At 30.9% G+C, this 16226-nt stretch overlaps 3 protein-coding genes and 1 long non-coding RNA gene across 6 annotated transcripts; 2 read left to right on the top strand and 2 right to left on the bottom strand.

Moving 5' to 3' along the window:
* Positions 1 to 2877: 2877 nt before the first annotated feature.
* On the bottom strand, positions 2878 to 3934 carry LOC122533056. The gene is made up of 3 exons (XR_006307637.1): positions 3809 to 3934; positions 3583 to 3664; positions 2878 to 2981 (listed from the first exon to the last, which is right to left on the bottom strand). It is a non-coding gene; the product is annotated as an uncharacterized LOC122533056 (long non-coding RNA).
* Positions 3935 to 4143: 209 nt separating this feature from the next.
* Positions 4144 to 5906, top strand: LOC122533050 (U11/U12 small nuclear ribonucleoprotein 48 kDa protein-like). Of its 2 annotated transcripts, none has more exons than XM_043662396.1 (5): positions 4144 to 4375; positions 4451 to 4619; positions 4696 to 4758; positions 4988 to 5132; positions 5214 to 5906. In XM_043662396.1, the coding sequence occupies exons 1-5, from the start codon at positions 4244 to 4246 to the stop codon at positions 5839 to 5841; spliced, it is 1137 nt and encodes a 378-aa protein (XP_043518331.1). In that variant the 5' UTR covers positions 4144 to 4243; the 3' UTR covers positions 5842 to 5906. The 2 variants fall into 2 exon arrangements, with proteins under 2 accessions (XP_043518331.1, XP_043518330.1); XM_043662395.1 differs by having other exon boundaries at positions 4147 to 4375; positions 5211 to 5906.
* A 427-nt stretch (positions 5907 to 6333) lies between these two features.
* Positions 6334 to 9729, top strand: LOC122533043 (serine/threonine-protein kinase fused). Of its 2 annotated transcripts, XM_043662386.1 has the most exons (9): positions 6334 to 6471; positions 6572 to 6685; positions 6758 to 6903; positions 6961 to 7140; positions 7218 to 7362; positions 7434 to 7630; positions 7900 to 9110; positions 9292 to 9476; positions 9576 to 9729. In XM_043662386.1, the coding sequence occupies exons 1-9, from the start codon at positions 6334 to 6336 to the stop codon at positions 9642 to 9644; spliced, it is 2385 nt and encodes a 794-aa protein (XP_043518321.1). In that variant the 3' UTR covers positions 9645 to 9729. The 2 variants fall into 2 exon arrangements, with proteins under 2 accessions (XP_043518321.1, XP_043518319.1); XM_043662384.1 differs by having other exon boundaries at positions 9292 to 9729.
* LOC122533051 (zinc metalloproteinase nas-13) lies at positions 9637 to 12294 on the bottom strand. The gene is made up of 5 exons (XM_043662397.1): positions 12061 to 12294; positions 11615 to 11794; positions 10836 to 11138; positions 10604 to 10737; positions 9637 to 9968 (listed from the first exon to the last, which is right to left on the bottom strand). The coding sequence occupies exons 1-5, from the start codon at positions 12227 to 12229 to the stop codon at positions 9789 to 9791; spliced, it is 966 nt and encodes a 321-aa protein (XP_043518332.1). The 5' UTR covers positions 12230 to 12294; the 3' UTR covers positions 9637 to 9788.
* Between the last annotated feature and the right edge of the window lie 3932 nt (positions 12295 to 16226).

The following is a 16226-nucleotide window of genomic DNA, read 5'->3' as shown; positions in this document are numbered from 1 at the left end:
AAACGTTAAACATTATATGTACTTGTTGAATTTGAAAAATTGAATAAAATGAAGTACAATATATAAACTACTTACGATCTTGATTTCCTGGAGAGGCGTTATCCTCTTGATTGCGCACTGATTATGCACTGATTCTAATACCGAAAGTATTGAACAAGATATATATAAAAAAAAAAAAAAAAAGACTATCAACGCGCGCGTTTAAGTAACAATCGGCGAACTCACTGACTCTAACTTCGCGAATTAAATTTAAATGAATTAATAATTTTATTTCATAAGAGCCATTTCGCTCAGACAAGTATTAAAATATTACGCAACAAACACTGGCTCTACCGACCGCATTGCGCGCGGTCACAAAAATTTTCTGAAAATAAAGCTGATTAGTAGGAGGAGGGCAAAGAGTACGTTCGTTTAGAAAATACTGCTATTTTTCTATAGAATAATTATAAACTTGAATATGAATTAAAGATATTAATTGGAGAAATTATAAAGTATTTCTCAATATTTGCAGAAATATCTGTAGAAATTGTATTCTGAATGTTCATTATAAAGTATGAGATATGTACATTAGTAGTATATCACGTCGTGTTATAAATATTCAAAAATATTTGCATAAATCAAAATTTCACAGCTAATGTATTTAGAAAATCATACACGTATGAAGTCTTGCTTTGAATCGTTCAATTGAGTGTCAACGTTCAAAAAAAGTAAGTATATTGTAGCAAAGTATAATAAAGTACGAAAGCTTTGGATTTAATAATCTAATACAAGAATATATATCCATTTGAAAGCATATAGCATTAAGCTACTACGATTTCTATATTCAAAATAAAATATTAATTGATTTAATCTTTTCTATTTTTATTCTTGTATCCCATATAATTACGAAGTTAGATATTGTGAATTGTATCTCAAATATATATAAATTATATAGCAAATGTTACCTAAGATGAATAAAATATTACCAACTTTCCATAAAACTTCATCAGATTGTTCATTAATGATAATGATCGTGGCGTCTATGCACTCTATGCTATCTTTGTAATGAAGGAATAACCTGTACATAAAGAAACCAAAAGTTAGAACAAATATGTCAAATGAAGGCAAATAATGAAACGATAATCAACTTTAAATTCTATTAAAAAAGCGTATGAGGCAAGGTACTGGTAATTGTAAGAGTGAGATCGATGATCGAAGAAAAATCTGTACGAGAAGCTTCAAAATTCTACTCGATTTTGTTAGTTTCTTAATGAATCGTCAAACACACGTATATTAATTAAATATACTATTAACGAGATGTAAATGGAAGTAAAAGAGTGTCGAAAAAGCGACGCTATCGAGTGGACGCCATCGATAGGTTAGGAAAAGTTACAAATCTAACACGTAACGCGTGTTGTTGTCTCGAAATTCGATAGCCGAATGACACACCGCGACACGTCTCGTCAAGCAATTGGGAAAATAGTAGAGGGGATAAGGTGATCCTGAACGAACGAGTTCGAACGATAACAGGACGTACATAAACATTCTGTTCGTGTTGTTGTTTCGAATTTCGAGACTTAAGGCCTACGGCTTACTTTATTTGAGAAATGAGAAATATATTATATTATGCACTAAAACTTATTTTAACTATTAAATACATACATTCTTAATGAACTATTGTTAAATTTAGTATTAAAATTGTTAAAAATTGTACAGCATGAAATTAAAAACTCAACAAATAAATATAAAATGTTACAATAGAAATGTATATGTAAAAGCATATAAAAAAATACATGTATGAGTCAATTACAAGGTTACAATATTTATATTGGTTAGAATTGAAATTAAATTTTGATATAAAATTATAAATAACGTTTAGCACAGTATGTTTTATTTAATAAATGTTTATATTCTACTATTCCTTCATTGTTGAAAATTACATGTAATGGTTATTTGGTTAAATCTTACCTCTAGTTGAAGCCAGCAAAAATACATATTTTATTTTAAAAATTCACAACACAAATACAAATATAACAAATGATTTAAATTTTTACCTAAGAATTTCTGGATAGCACTTTTTGAATGATTTTTCTGGATAATAATTTTCTTCTTTACAGACGAGATGTGCTTCCTTCCGCCATTTTACCCGCTTAAAGCTCGATCGTGAAAAATATCGATTCGAGAATCGTAGGAAATGTATTCCATACTTCACCGTAGGGGCGCTGTAATCGCGCATTTCGCACGAAATGTTAACTAGGAATAAAAAATAAAAAACTCTGGTCTAAATCAAAGAATTCATGGAAAATTCTTAAAAAAGAACGAGGAATTAAACACACTTAATGATAAATCGTTAATTTTAAATTGAGACATGAGAAATTGTATTATATTATACAGTAGAATTATTATTTCAGCCATTAAATACGTACATATTTAATAAATTATTGCTGAATTTAATATTAGAATTGTCAAGAATTACGCAGTATATGAAGTTAAAGATTCAATAAATGAGTAGAAAATGTTATAATAGAAGTAAAAGCATATTATATATAATAATATATAATAATAAGTCAGCCGTATTACAAGGTTACAATATTTGTATTGGTTAGAATTGAAATTAAATTTTGGTATAAAATTATATTTTATATTTTATATTGTATTTAACATGATATATTCTGTCTAAATGTTCATATGCCATTATTTCATTAATTGTTGAAGATTGCATGTAATAATTATTTGGTTAAATCTTACCTTGAGTTGAAGCAAGCAAAAATGCATGTTTTATTTTAAAAATTCACAACACAAATACAAATCTAACAAATATTGATTTAAATTTTTACCTAAGAATTTCTGGATAGCACTTTCTGAATGATTTTTCTAGACAATAATTTTCTTCTTTACAGAGGTGTGCTTCCTTCCGCCATTTTACCCGCTTAAAACTCGATCGTGAAAAATATCGATTCGAGAATCGTAGGAAGTGTATTCCATACTTCACCGTAGGGGCGCTGTAATCGCGCATTTCTCACAAAATGATAACTTGGAATAAAAAATAAAATAAAGAATAAAAAGTAAAAAATTCTGGTCTAAATCAAATACACAAAATTCATGAGAAATTCTTTAAAAAAGGACAATAATATTCACACACTTGATGAAAAATTGTCAATACCTTAAACTGTTATAATTTCTGTTAAATGTTTTATGCTTTAAAATGAGATCAAGTGAATATTTTCTTATATTTTCTTTCATAAAGTTATAACAGATTAAACACGACAATTTTCCATTTAGTTTGTGATTACTTTTGTCCGTGACTCTAATCTATTGTTGGTATTATACCAATTCTTGGTATAATATCGACTTCACTGATAAACGAATTTATTCATATACTCAATGATTTATCGAATGCCTTTTTTTTAAATTTTACCCACTGTTTGCAGCAAATATTGCAATATTAACAATTATTGAAATTAAAACCAAACTGAACAAAATTGTAGGAAATGTAGCATTTTAAACATTGCAGATAAATTCAGAATTTACTCAATGCTAACTCATTTTCTAACCAACGAGATTAATTACGTCTTCATTACTATAAATCAAATGTTATCATACCTTCACAAATTTATCACTAATTCTAGTCCTCTTGAATTCTATAATATCCCTTTTATGCTCTAACATTTTCTTCATAATTAATCTAAAACGAAAAAAAACCAAAACGTATCGTTGAATAAATTGACTATACATACGTAAAAATTTTTAAATAATTCTTAGTGTATTTAATCTTAGACATATTTGACAATTTAAATCAACTCTAAAAATTATTGATTATAGTTTGTACCTGATAATTTCTGGACGATTCTTCTTGCTGTGCTTCCTGCTTAAAATTTAAATTCTTACGTTACATCCCAATGTTCTGGATCGATTAGAAGAAATTATATCGATTGCGATTGGATATCAAAAATAGTTGCTAGTAAACTTCGATATTATTACGCGCCTATTTCAAAGATACTTATTTTAACTGAAACTAGTTTATTAAATAAGGCAAATAATTTATATATTATTCATAAAATTGTTTTTATTAACTACTATTTTGCATTTATGACTTTACGTTAACTTACTGCAAAATCCCACAAGATGCCACATCTACACCATATTTTATCTATGGTGATATCTATCCTTTACTCACGTTAGATGTCTCTACAATCGGATCACAATAAATGAAAATAAGAAATTAAATATTATTGTATTTAACTGTTTTTAACAATAAATAAGAATGCTAAATTCTGCCATGAACGAACGTGAAATTCAGTGCCAAAATTTAGATGACTTTACAAAAAAAATACATCAAGAAATTGTTGAAATTACCTCTTCTTTAAATTGGACGATGGAAAGTATAAAAGCTGATGTAAGTATTCTAATATTAATATCAATATCTCATCGATATTAAAGCAAAAATTACTTTATTTATGCATTTGTTTAGAATGATAATATGCTGGTTTGTCCATACGAGTCATCTCATCAAATTAGTAAAAAAATGCTATATCGACATTTGGAGTGCTGTCAATGGAAACAAGAAGGTTACAATGAATTTGATATTCCTCTGCCTGAGTCAAATTTGCCATCAAACTCATATTCCTCAATAAAATTAGGTATGTATTGAATTTTATAAGAAGCAATTTTTAATTCAAATAATATAATTCATAATGAATCTTGTTTTAATCATAGATTCTAAGATGCAAAACAGTATTTTACAACAAGAAAAAGAGAAACATCCAACCTTGAAAATTGGTTAGTATATTGCATATGAAATTTCAGTCCTGAAATTTTTACAAGTTTTAAATCACTCCATTTTTTGCAGCAAATTATGAATGTCCTACTTGGCACAAGCTCTATATATCCTTTTTCATGTTCTTTGCCACATATTTGAATAACATTAAATTCCTTATATTTCCTTATTTTATTTATGTTTAAAATGTATAGTTTCTTTCAAAACATGAATTCTTAACACTGATGATAGGTTCGGATGAGCGATTAATTCCAAGAACATCCAATAGAATCTTCACAGATTTTACGTGTGATGAGAGGAAAGTTTTATATGATTATGTTACTTCAAATACAATCAAGCCTGACATTGGCCATGATATTACAGATATTCAGAAATTGTAAGTTTGTACAAACAAAATGTACTTTTTGAGCCTTGTATACGAAGTATTTTGTAATATATTTAAACACTGTTTCAGAAAAAGCCAGGATAAAGAACATAAGAAACTATCCTTCTTGGAATTGCTTATACAAGAACGTAATTTAAAAAGACGCCGGGCTAAGCACAGGGGTGTGCATACAAATAAAAAATCTCATATAGAGGTTCTCAGGGAAGTTATACAACAGCAGATGGAGTTATATAGCGATTATGTAACAGAAACACGTACAACTAATTGCGATGAGAAAACTATTACCGAAGCTCAAAATTCTAATAATAGTCCTAATAACGTGGTCAACGAATTTCCATCAAAATATGGTGACGATCTTATAGAAGATCAGGAGGATCGTCGCGGTAATTGTAGTTCTCAATATAAGAAATATGAGCACTACGAGAAATCATATGCCACTTACCCAAAAGATTCAAAACAAAGAGAGAGTTCACGAAGTATAACAGAATCATCGAAAGCACAAAAGACAAACATAAAACATAAACATAAACATAAACGTAAAAGATCTCATTCGAAGGAACGTGATCACGATAGAAAAAGTAAACACGGATCTACGCGGTCACATAAAAAATCTCGTAAAAATGAGAAATCGTTCGATAATAATACCTATTCTAAACGAAGTAGTGATCGTCGAGAAAGTCATGAAAAACTAATATTATAATTATTAACCTTGTATGATTATTGATTTGCAAAATATTCTGTATAAATAAAATTATCTCCATATAACAATTTCTTCCTTTTCCATAGAATAGGATAAAGAAAATATATTATTTTTATTATTATCATTTCACCAACAATAAGTTAACTTACTAACCTTAATAATTATTATTATTTAACAACAATATTTTTTTACATAACTTGCTTTATTTGTGCTTGAGGTCTTTAAATTTTGGTTAGGTTCAGCTATGGTGTATTTTATTGCATAGCATATAGCGTAGAATAGAATATATTGTGTCCCATTGCATTTGACTATAGATATAGTTATAGTCCATTACGCATTACCAAACGAGTGCCTTGTCATTTGTCAAATCCAAGTACGTACAATATCCATGTATCATATATACTATACTTCTTATTTAAAAAGCTATTGATTTATCTTGTCATATTTGTATAACCTGTGGTTAATATACGTATAGTATGTACGCAGACGCGCATGTACGCGCGTATATTCAATAAGATTATGGAAAAATACGAAGTTTTAAAACAAGTGGGCGAGGGATCGTTTGGACAAGTGTACAAAGCAAAGAAACGATCTGATGGTGAAATTGTAGCCTTCAAAGTAATTCGGAAGGTAACGCAGTAAATATTTCACCAAGCTTCCGGTGATGATTGCTTGTTTAGTTTTATAATTTTGTATATTTTATTCGTTTCATACAAACAAAATCATGTAGCGTGGTAGATCATTCAAAGAACTAAAAAGTTTGCGTCAGGAATGTGAGATTCAACGTCATCTTCATCATCCAAACATAGTACAAATGCTTGATTCGTTTGAAACAGAAAATGAGGTATTGATATTGTTCTTAGAAAGTGTTTGCAGTTATGCATTTCTTACCAAGTATAACTAATCTTTTCTTCAGATAGTTGTTGTGACTGAGTACGCAGAGAAGGAATTATATGAAATATTAGGTAAAGCAGGTCGTCTGTCTGAACAGAGAGCACAAGTAATAGCTTGTGACCTTGTATCTGCACTCTATTACTTGCATTCCAACAGAGTATTACACAGGTCTGATATTTCATCTTTAACTATGTTTCCTGATAATAATAGTTATTTCTGCTTTAGGGATCTTAAACCACAAAATGTACTCTTAGAAAGCAATGGAGTGGCAAAGTTATGTGATTTTGGGTTTGCTCGCAGTATGAGTACAGGGACACATGTCTTAACTTCTATAAAGGGAACGCCATTGTACATGGCTCCAGAACTTATAGAAGAACGTCCTTATGATCATAATGCAGATTTATGGTGTGTTAATTTTTGTAAACAACTTTCACAATATTTAGCAAAGCATATATATAATATGCAGAACATTTTAATTCTAGGTCTTTGGGCTGTATTGTGTATGAACTAGTTGTAGGATCTCCACCTTTTCAAACAACTTCTATTCTACATTTAGTCAGATTAATAAGATTTGAAGCAATAAAATGGCCAGATTATATTTCCCAGAATTGTAAACAATTTCTACAGGTTGTAGCACCTTTATAAACCTTGAAAAGTTTTTATTTTAGCTTGTGTATCAACAACAATTTTATTGGTAGGGATTATTACAAAAGGATCCTTCTCAAAGATTAACATGGCCAGCTCTTTTAGACCATCCTTTTGTCAAAAATAGGATAGTAATAATAGGCGAAATTGGACCCACGCCATTCACTACACCTCTATCTGTGAGTCAAGCTAGGGAAAAACAGTTGCAATTACAAAATTTGGCAATGCAACCTACTGATCATCAGTCAAAGTATATATGTTATAAATAAGATCTAAGTTCCATCAAAATTTAATCTTCTCGTGAATATTTAAAAAATCTTTCCTCTAATACTAGTTTTAATTAGTTAATTCAAGAATTAATTATATTCTGCTGGTTCAAACTTTTGCTATTTTTAGAATTAACTAGTTAATACTATTATTGAGGCAAGAAACCTTTCATAAAATTGATCTTGACTTGTGAAATTGAGTATAGACATTATTTTCTTTAGAAAATAAGAATTTCATATAAATATAACGCAGATTTTTAGAAAAAGCTATTAAAAAGTTGCAAGAGCACGAAAGAAAGATTGAAGAACGTCACCAGAAACCATTCATATCGCATCCACGTTATCCATTATCACACGGATATTGCCATCATGAAATGAACCAATGTTACACTCTACGACATAGCGAGCCAAGCGGAACAGACTCCAGCACTAGCGTCGATGTATTATTAGGAAATCTTAGTTTAAGAGCATCATTGAAAAGTGATTTACTCTCAGCGGATCATGCATTATGTCGAAGTGATTGCCCAAATACTGGGCATTCAACAAATAAACAAACCATCTTAACGTTTGATCAGATGTCAAATATGAAATTACCTAATCATTTGAATGAACAAAATTTGAGACAACATCCGGAAGAAGAAAAACCAGAAAAGAACGATGGAAGTAAATTGAATCTCATGCAACAAATTGTTCCTCGAGAAGTCGAGACAACTTACCCTGAAAGAGACTGTGAAAATGACGAACACGCGTATAATCAAAAACTAAGTAACCGAAGACACAATTCAGCTAACATTGGAATATCATGTAACAACAGAATACCCGATTGGAATCCAAAAGCCGTTGATAGGCCGATCGAAAACGAAGAATGGATAGCATTTCTACAACGATCCATGGAGGAGATCATGGACGGTGAAGTAGGATCATTGCTTCAACAAAATTGTGTATCAGTATTTGTATCACCGTTAAGAAACCCAGCAGCTAGTTGTCGAGTTGTTGAATACGTTGCTTGTCTTTTGTCTTTGCCATTCGTCGTATCAGTGACGAAAGATTCTCTTGAGAAAATCATGCAAGTATACTTGGACGTTCGAGTAGTGCCAAACCTCGTTTATTCTTTGAAACTTTTAATGTCTGAACGTGCCGAATCTGAAGTGGACAAAAAGTCTGAACCGACAAATGCAAACACCAGATCAGCATCCACGTTATCCGCGGACGAGCTGCAAACCTTGGAATACATGATGCTTGTACTTTGCAGATTAGTTTACAATCGACAACAATTTCTCACTCAATTCTGCGACGCTGTTTATATCGTAAACGGAGTAACGTTATTGCAACAATTGTTAAGTTTGGAAAAGAGAAAAGCACGCGTAGTCATAGATCTTGTTGCGATTTTAAGCAACATATTGCGCTCTCAGCCAGAAAATGCTCATCTCGTGGAAAAAGTTGTATTACATTCGCATTTATCGGGTAAGTTTGTCAATACAAAATTATCATTCCTTTTCCCATTATTAGATGATAGATATTTTGATTTGGTATTTTTATTATTTTAGTTCCTTTTTATTTTGCTTCTTTATTTCTATTATGTTCTTTCTTTTTTATTTTCTATTATTGCTTCGTCGTAATGTAAAATATCTTTTTTCGCAAAAAGGAAATCCGATAGAACAGTTAGATAAACTGCTCACACATCGACAAGCAATAGTCAGAATGAGAACTTGTCAGTTGATTAGACTCTTGGCCAGGTTTTCTTGTAGAGCTTTGCAACAAGTCTGGTGTAAATCTCTGAAGAATTTAGTAGAAAGTTTAATTGTTGACAGTGATCAGTGTGTGAGGCTTGTAAGTAATAAAACTATGATTAAAATAAAACAGATAAGAACTTGGACCAGTGGTGGTTTAAAATGTAGGTTCGTGAATACATACGAGATATACTTTTAGGCCGCTGAAGATGCAATTAAGGAATTAAAGGAATTGGTGTACTATAATCAACAAAATCCTGTTACTTGATGCGTATTTTCCTTCGAATACTTTAATATTTCTTTTTTTGTACTCGACAACAAGAAATATGAATATTGTCATATTTTTTATCAAATTACCATTGTTTTTGTTTTTATTATTCAACACGGAGCTGAACTAAATCCTATTATAGTATCAATTTTTATGTTCCAACCTGGTAAATGACCAGTCAATAGATATATCATCCCACGAATCGTCTTTGTCATTAATTTCATTCATTTGTCGATTCTGACATTCCTCTTTGTACATTTTTTCCAACTTCTGTGTATCTTTGCCACTGAGTCCTTTTCGTTGACCAAGTTCCGCTTCTTCCTTCTGCATGATACGAAAATTATTTAACATGATTCTACGTGATGCGATCTATTAAGAATAGAAAAAATAAAAGACTGCGAACAGTATGTTAAAACAACTGTCTTTTAGGTAAAAATAATTTTAGGTTTATTATGGCACATACTTGGTAATAAAACTATCCTTGAATTTTAAAATTAAATTATAAAGAAAATTTCGAAAACTATTGTCTAATTGTTACAACAATTAAACCAAAGTACAAGATAGATTTAATATTTTTTTAAATGACGAAAGTTTCTGACTTTTATATACACATATTTAAATAAAAAGATATTAGATAATAGAAAGTTACTAAAATTATGATTTTCTTTTAATCAAACAGTCGTTTCAATATACTTAACAGACAGGGTAAGACTAACGAAAAACTCGAGAGAGGGTAGTAATCGAAAAAGACTATAAAGAATCGATATTCCACTTAAAAATCTAAATTTAAAATCAATCGAAATCAAATTAGTTTTTTAAACGTGCGATAAATTCATACCAAATTTACCTAATTCGTTCGTAGTATTTGACAATCAGTTCTATCATTAGCATTTAACGACGAGTAAGTTAGACAAGAGTTAAGTATTGGATTCGCAAAATTCAATTGCTGAATTACTTACTATTGGTATAATGGTCGGTTCATCATTCTTCGAGAACGCGTGAGAACTATAATGCATTACGCTCCCGTAATCGTAACTGATTCCATAGTCTGTGACAGTGTTATTGTCATATTTATTAAAATTGTGCTCCTTTCCTAAGTAAATCATAACAAGCCTGAATAAAAATCTCAACTCTCCAAGCTTTGCATCTGTTCATTCAATTTGTTCATCATCGAGATCACCGATCAATTACCTGACTGTATATTTTCCCAATTTATCTTGACCCATTCGTCACGATTCGCGGCACTTTGTTGATGATAAAAGCCTAATGCGTGCAACAGCTCGTGTACGACCACACCATGACGCACACACCCTGGATTTTGTAAGTTCACTACTTGCCCGCGATCGTGTCTGCCAACCAAGGACCAACATCCTGAATTTTTGCCCTCTATAGTGACATAGTCGGTGTCTGTTTTTTTGTAAGGTCGAAAGCGTATGCATGTATTTTTATGGTATTCCTCTATAGCACCTTCGATTACTTCAATATCTTCTTTATCTACAATGATAGATACAAGATAAAAACATTTCTGAACTTTAACCATTTTATTGGCGTTTTATATTTTTTTACGCAATTTGTTTATGTTATTGATATCGTTAAAGAGTACAGTATACTTTTAAAAAAAAGGAGACCAAAAGATTAGTCTCTTTAATCGAAACGAAAATTTGCTTATGATTCTAAAGATTTTAAAAATATTAATTTCTTTTATTATTGTCAATTAATATTAATTTTTAAGACTTTAAACAGACATGGATCAAAAAAATTATTATTTTAGAAATTATGGATAATTTTTTGGCTTCTGGCGAAGATATGGAGAAATTCATTAAGAAAAATATTGATCATAAAATTATATATATTATTTTTCATATTTTTCTTGAAACTGATTTTCTCTCCATAATTATTTAATTCTTAGTTTACCTATTTTTAGATATTTCAGGATGGAACATAGAAATTTTTCTCTTATAATAAATTACCGAAATCCCCTTCCTTTATGTAATAGGGTACAATTCCGCCTGGCCAACGAAACACTTTGTTTACCAAACCATTTTTCACATCATTTTCCTCCGAATGAATCATTATATCCCCTTCGTATAAACCGCTTAATTCCCAAATGTTCTGTTTCTCCTTTTCTGTCCATGATCTTATGCGCTCAGCTAACATTGAGTAGAAACAACAAATAATCATAATCAATCATAATTTGATCAATACATTATTTTCTGAAGCTTTCTGAAAGGAAGAAGCTTTCTAAGAGAAAATGATTGCCTTGGTTTTTCAATTTGATGTCAACTAAATTTGAAAATATCCAAAGTGGAGCACTTGTTATAATATTAATTAATATTCTATTTTGAACAATATAAAATTCTAGACATACACACTCTTTTTTTCAAAAAGCTTTCCAATTACTATTACTATCATATACCAATAGTATGATGCTCGTGAGCTTCGTCGAATTTGCCTTGAAATTTCGGCTCTGGTGGAACGACCTTCTTCCGTTTCAAACCATAATCAATCGCCTTTGAATTGACACCAATCGTCACTACTACAATAAACAATATAATTACTGTTTCACTGTTTTTGAGCCAGAACATCTTTGTTCGTTATTGCAGATAACTAAAATACCACATTCTGTTGTAGCTACCGTACTTTTATATCTGGACAGAGGTACGTACTTAAGTACTTGAGCAAATACACACGTGTTTTACCCTTTCCTCGTGTCATTCATTATCAAACGTTATTTGGTAAAACTTTCTCGCAACCGATATGCACAATCATTTCCGATGTGGCACAAATAATCTATAGAATTAAATGATAAGAGTGATTCTCCCTACTGGCGATTTTTCGTTCGCATAACGAGCTCACGTTCAGGCAAGTGGATAGGGGTTCATTTTGAATTGAGTTCCATTGTATCGAGTCTTATTTCTTATTTTGAGAAACTGCGACTCAACAAACCAATAGATTTCTTAATCATGGAAATATCTCTTTTGTGTGTCTGAGAGTCACAAAAGTATTCTCTAATTGGCGACTTCAAACTTTCACAATAAAGATTCATGTCAACGCGAATTAATTAAGCTTAATCATTGCTTATTCATTGTTCATTATCGTTGATGAGGATTTTTAAATTTGTATCGCAAAACAATATCAGTCGTTCAAAGTAAATAATTAAAGGGGGGGGGGGGTGAAAATATCTCTGTAACTTGTTTTATTATATTTCTTTAAATATTTTCTTTCTAAAATGTTATGCTTTCAAATTCACTTCATGTATTCTGTGAGATATCTGTGGTATTAGGTCGTTTAAGTCTATATGCTGGTAATAATGAAAATTCATGTCAAAACCCAACGCGTTTCCGTTCTATTCAAAGTAGTACTTTCCCATTTTCTTCTAATATATCAATGCAAATTTATGGTGGATGATAACGGGATCGCGAAGAGAATACAAATTTGTTTTATCTACTCAGCTACATATATTTACAACTGAAAATTATCTCTATAACCGTTTAGAGAGCACTAGAAAAAAAAACGTGAGTAGTGCATTTTCGTTGATTTTTTTTTTATTTTAATATTACTTGATTAGTAATATTAAAATTAAGTAATATTATTTTAATATTACTCGATGGTGTAGGAACAAAATGATAGCACATCTCATTGTAATCATTCATTTCTGTAAAGTTCAAATCAATCATTTATAATTTACGAGCTTTCTATTAGACTTATATTTATTGTTCTACTAAGATTCTATTTTGTTTTTCTTTGTTGCATGAATTTACTTAATATGATTTTGCGATTTATTTATTTATTCTTTCTAATCTTGCGTTCGCTTATCAATAAATTAAATTTTAAGAGGATTAAGAAGAGAACGAAATCAAGATTGAACTATATTGAACTAGATGATTAGATTGAACTATTCTTTAAGAGTGATGATTATCAGAAAACAAGTGACAGAGTACAAAGCTCGTCGCATCAGACGTTTGTGTCAAAAGCAACACAATCAAAACTTAGAAAAAAATTTTCTTTGAACAATATTAAGAAATAGAATCTCCAAGAAATAATAGCCAAACGTATTTACAAAGTCACAATTCTACGTAAGTAGAATTAATTCTCCCTTTAATAGTAGTAGTTTAAACTCTCAAGTCTTTGCTATAATAATCCTGCAAAGAATAAAAAAAATATGACTTATGTTCATGTTCATCTTCTCTTATAATCTTCAACTGGGGACAAAAAATCAGCACGATAGCGATGAGATAGAAGATAAGATGACAACGACGAAATCGGTATCGTGTATACCTATGTAGGTCAAAATGATTCGGTAGTTAGTCGTGTAATTCAGTATATGGACATGTCATCTCGGAATCATTTCGTGCCTTTCTCCCCTGCTTTCGCGCTCTCTCGCTGTATTCTTGTTAGCTTTCGATCTCCGCCTCGATCGTCGTTGTTCCTACATATCCTTCGTTATATTCAAAGACAAAAGTCAAAAAGAGTCTCACATTTGTTTGCAAATCCTTCCGACGAAGAAAGACTTTCGAATCGACATCTATCGACCAAAGAATTCGATACGCATTCGAGCCCCCAGTTGCAAAAAGAAAGGAGAAAAATAGAGAGAAGAAGTAACAGTTCTACATTTTGATTTTCGAATAGCCGTAAAGCGCATGGAAAGGGCAGGAATGTCTGGTGTCGCGTGTCGAAGACAATCATTGGTAAACTTGTAATCACGCTTGAAAATCTTTTCAAAGAGCGATCCAAGCAAGGTCGATGACCAGCCTGTTCCAGATTCGAGTAGGAGCTCCACATAGCCTAAATTCTAACCGGATTTCTTGGAACCGCAAGCAAGCAGAATGGTTCTTTCGCGTCTGTAACGATCGGTATACCTTTTTCAAGTAGGTACGACGGGCTAACGTTCGACTGGTCCGAACGATTCGAGATTCGTTTCTCTCTATTTTTCGCTCGTCTTCGTCTTCGCGTGAAATCTCGTTCGTATGATTAATTATCTCGTGATTAAACGAATTTAGCAAATTATCGTGCATTTACGCGATATTTGAAGACACGGAATGCGGTCGCGATATATACAAATTTATAAAATGAAGTCCTCGTTAAGATTAAACGAAGTAAATTCTGTTTCTTTAGATCTGTTTGTAAAAATTTGAAATTGCATAAAAATCCGCAGGCTGCTTACGATCATTGTCGATTTTTATGTGCCTCATGAACATTTATCATTTCTTCACTGCACATGAAACATTCCGAAATTTCATTACCATTCTTATGAGACGCGACTTTCACGACTATGTTGGTAAAGTTTGAAAGAAATCTGAAATCTTATCTTCTCTTACTTGTATTAAATATGTTTTATATGTATATGAAAGTTATGAGATATTTAATACAAGTGCAGCAGCATTTTCTTTCTTGTAAACGAAAGTTTAAGCGATAAGTTTGAAGACATGGAAAATTTACCAAGTGGGCTTATTTTTGGTAGAAGTAATGAATAGTCTAAAGATTTTCATATATTGTGTAAGATGTACCATGTACAAAAGTGTATAATATTAGATATTAATCTCTTAATACTTTCGCATGTACGGGCAAGTAGAAAAGTCCAGTCTATGTAAGACCGCAATATTCGCTCATTACTTGACAATTGAAGATACTATCCAATTGAATAATGTGTATAAATTCATTTGTATTATTCATAAAAGTACCACATTTTTCGCAAATTTTTTGTACATGTTATGCGTGTTACATAAAATGTTGTGAAATTTCATTAACACTGCAATACGAGAAACGATTTTATTATGACTATATTTCGTCATGTGTAGAAATTGTATGATATTTATTTTAAACATACATTTATTTAATAATAAATTATAATATATCACGAATAGTTATCTTATATGATAAGGAGAGTCAAAGATGTACACTTGTATTAAATATTTCATATCTAAAAATTTCTACATCTATTTTCATACTTGACCAATATATCTACTCTGTTTATATCTTATACCTATTTTTATATACATAATACCAACATTATCATAACAGTTGTCTCTCGCTATGTTTTGCAATGAAATGTTAATGATAATATCAATATGTTTTATGTAACACGTATAATATATTCATAAACCGTTTCGTGAGCAACTGTAAAACTGATATAGAAAAAAGTCTGTCCATTAAGAAGTCGATGCATTAGATAGTTGATTATCTAAATATTATTTTTATCATATCTACACGAGATACGCAGTGTCGTAATATAATAATTATAATTAGACCGCGAATTTTTATTTTCACGAACGGAACCTATCGGTTTTATCCATTAAAATACTTTGAATGTTTTATGCATTAATGCACATTATTGGTACTGCGTGCATATTTGAATTCGTCACAGACGCAGTCTAATTATAATTCATAAGAATATACAATATCTTGCAAGTTCTACGCGCATGTTCGAACTCTGAGAATAAAAAAAAAAAGACATACGAAGAAACGCCGAACGTATTGCGAAAAGATCAGATCTTTCTCGCGTGTATCCTCGAGAGATATACCATGTCGATTCTTCGTGAACCACTGACCCACTGGGACCGACTGGGACCGACTGGGAAATAT

Source organism: Frieseomelitta varia, unplaced genomic scaffold (genome assembly GCF_011392965.1).
Source record: "Frieseomelitta varia isolate USP_RPSP 00005682 unplaced genomic scaffold, Fvar_1.2 scaffold_491, whole genome shotgun sequence".
Classification (NCBI taxonomy): domain Eukaryota; kingdom Metazoa; phylum Arthropoda; class Insecta; order Hymenoptera; family Apidae; genus Frieseomelitta; species Frieseomelitta varia.
Note: the sequence above shows the minus strand (reverse complement) of the source record. Positions and strands in the feature narration are given on the sequence as shown.

Excerpts from the sequence above, each read along its gene's own strand:
- LOC122533050 (XM_043662395.1), top strand. The coding sequence starts at position 4,244 with ATGCTAAATTCTGCCATGAACGAACGTGAAATTCAGTGCCAAAATTTA. Across the intron at positions 4,376-4,450 it reads TGGAAAGTATAAAAGCTGAT|AATGATAATATGCTGGTTTG; the intron begins GTAAGTATTCTA and ends GCATTTGTTTAG. Across the intron at positions 4,759-4,987 it reads ACATCCAACCTTGAAAATTG|GTTCGGATGAGCGATTAATT; the intron begins GTTAGTATATTG and ends CACTGATGATAG.
- LOC122533043 (XM_043662384.1), top strand. The coding sequence starts at position 6,334 with ATGTACGCGCGTATATTCAATAAGATTATGGAAAAATACGAAGTTTTA. Across the intron at positions 6,472-6,571 it reads CCTTCAAAGTAATTCGGAAG|CGTGGTAGATCATTCAAAGA; the intron begins GTAACGCAGTAA and ends AAAATCATGTAG. Across the intron at positions 6,904-6,960 it reads TCCAACAGAGTATTACACAG|GGATCTTAAACCACAAAATG; the intron begins GTCTGATATTTC and ends TTTCTGCTTTAG.
- LOC122533051 (XM_043662397.1), bottom strand. The coding sequence starts at position 12,229 with ATGTTCTGGCTCAAAAACAGTGAAACAGTAATTATATTGTTTATTGTA. Across the intron at positions 11,795-12,060 it reads TCACGAGCATCATACTATTG|CTGAGCGCATAAGATCATGG; the intron begins GTATATGATAGT and ends ACTCAATGTTAG. Across the intron at positions 11,139-11,614 it reads CATAAAGGAAGGGGATTTCG|ATAAAGAAGATATTGAAGTA; the intron begins GTAATTTATTAT and ends CTATCATTGTAG.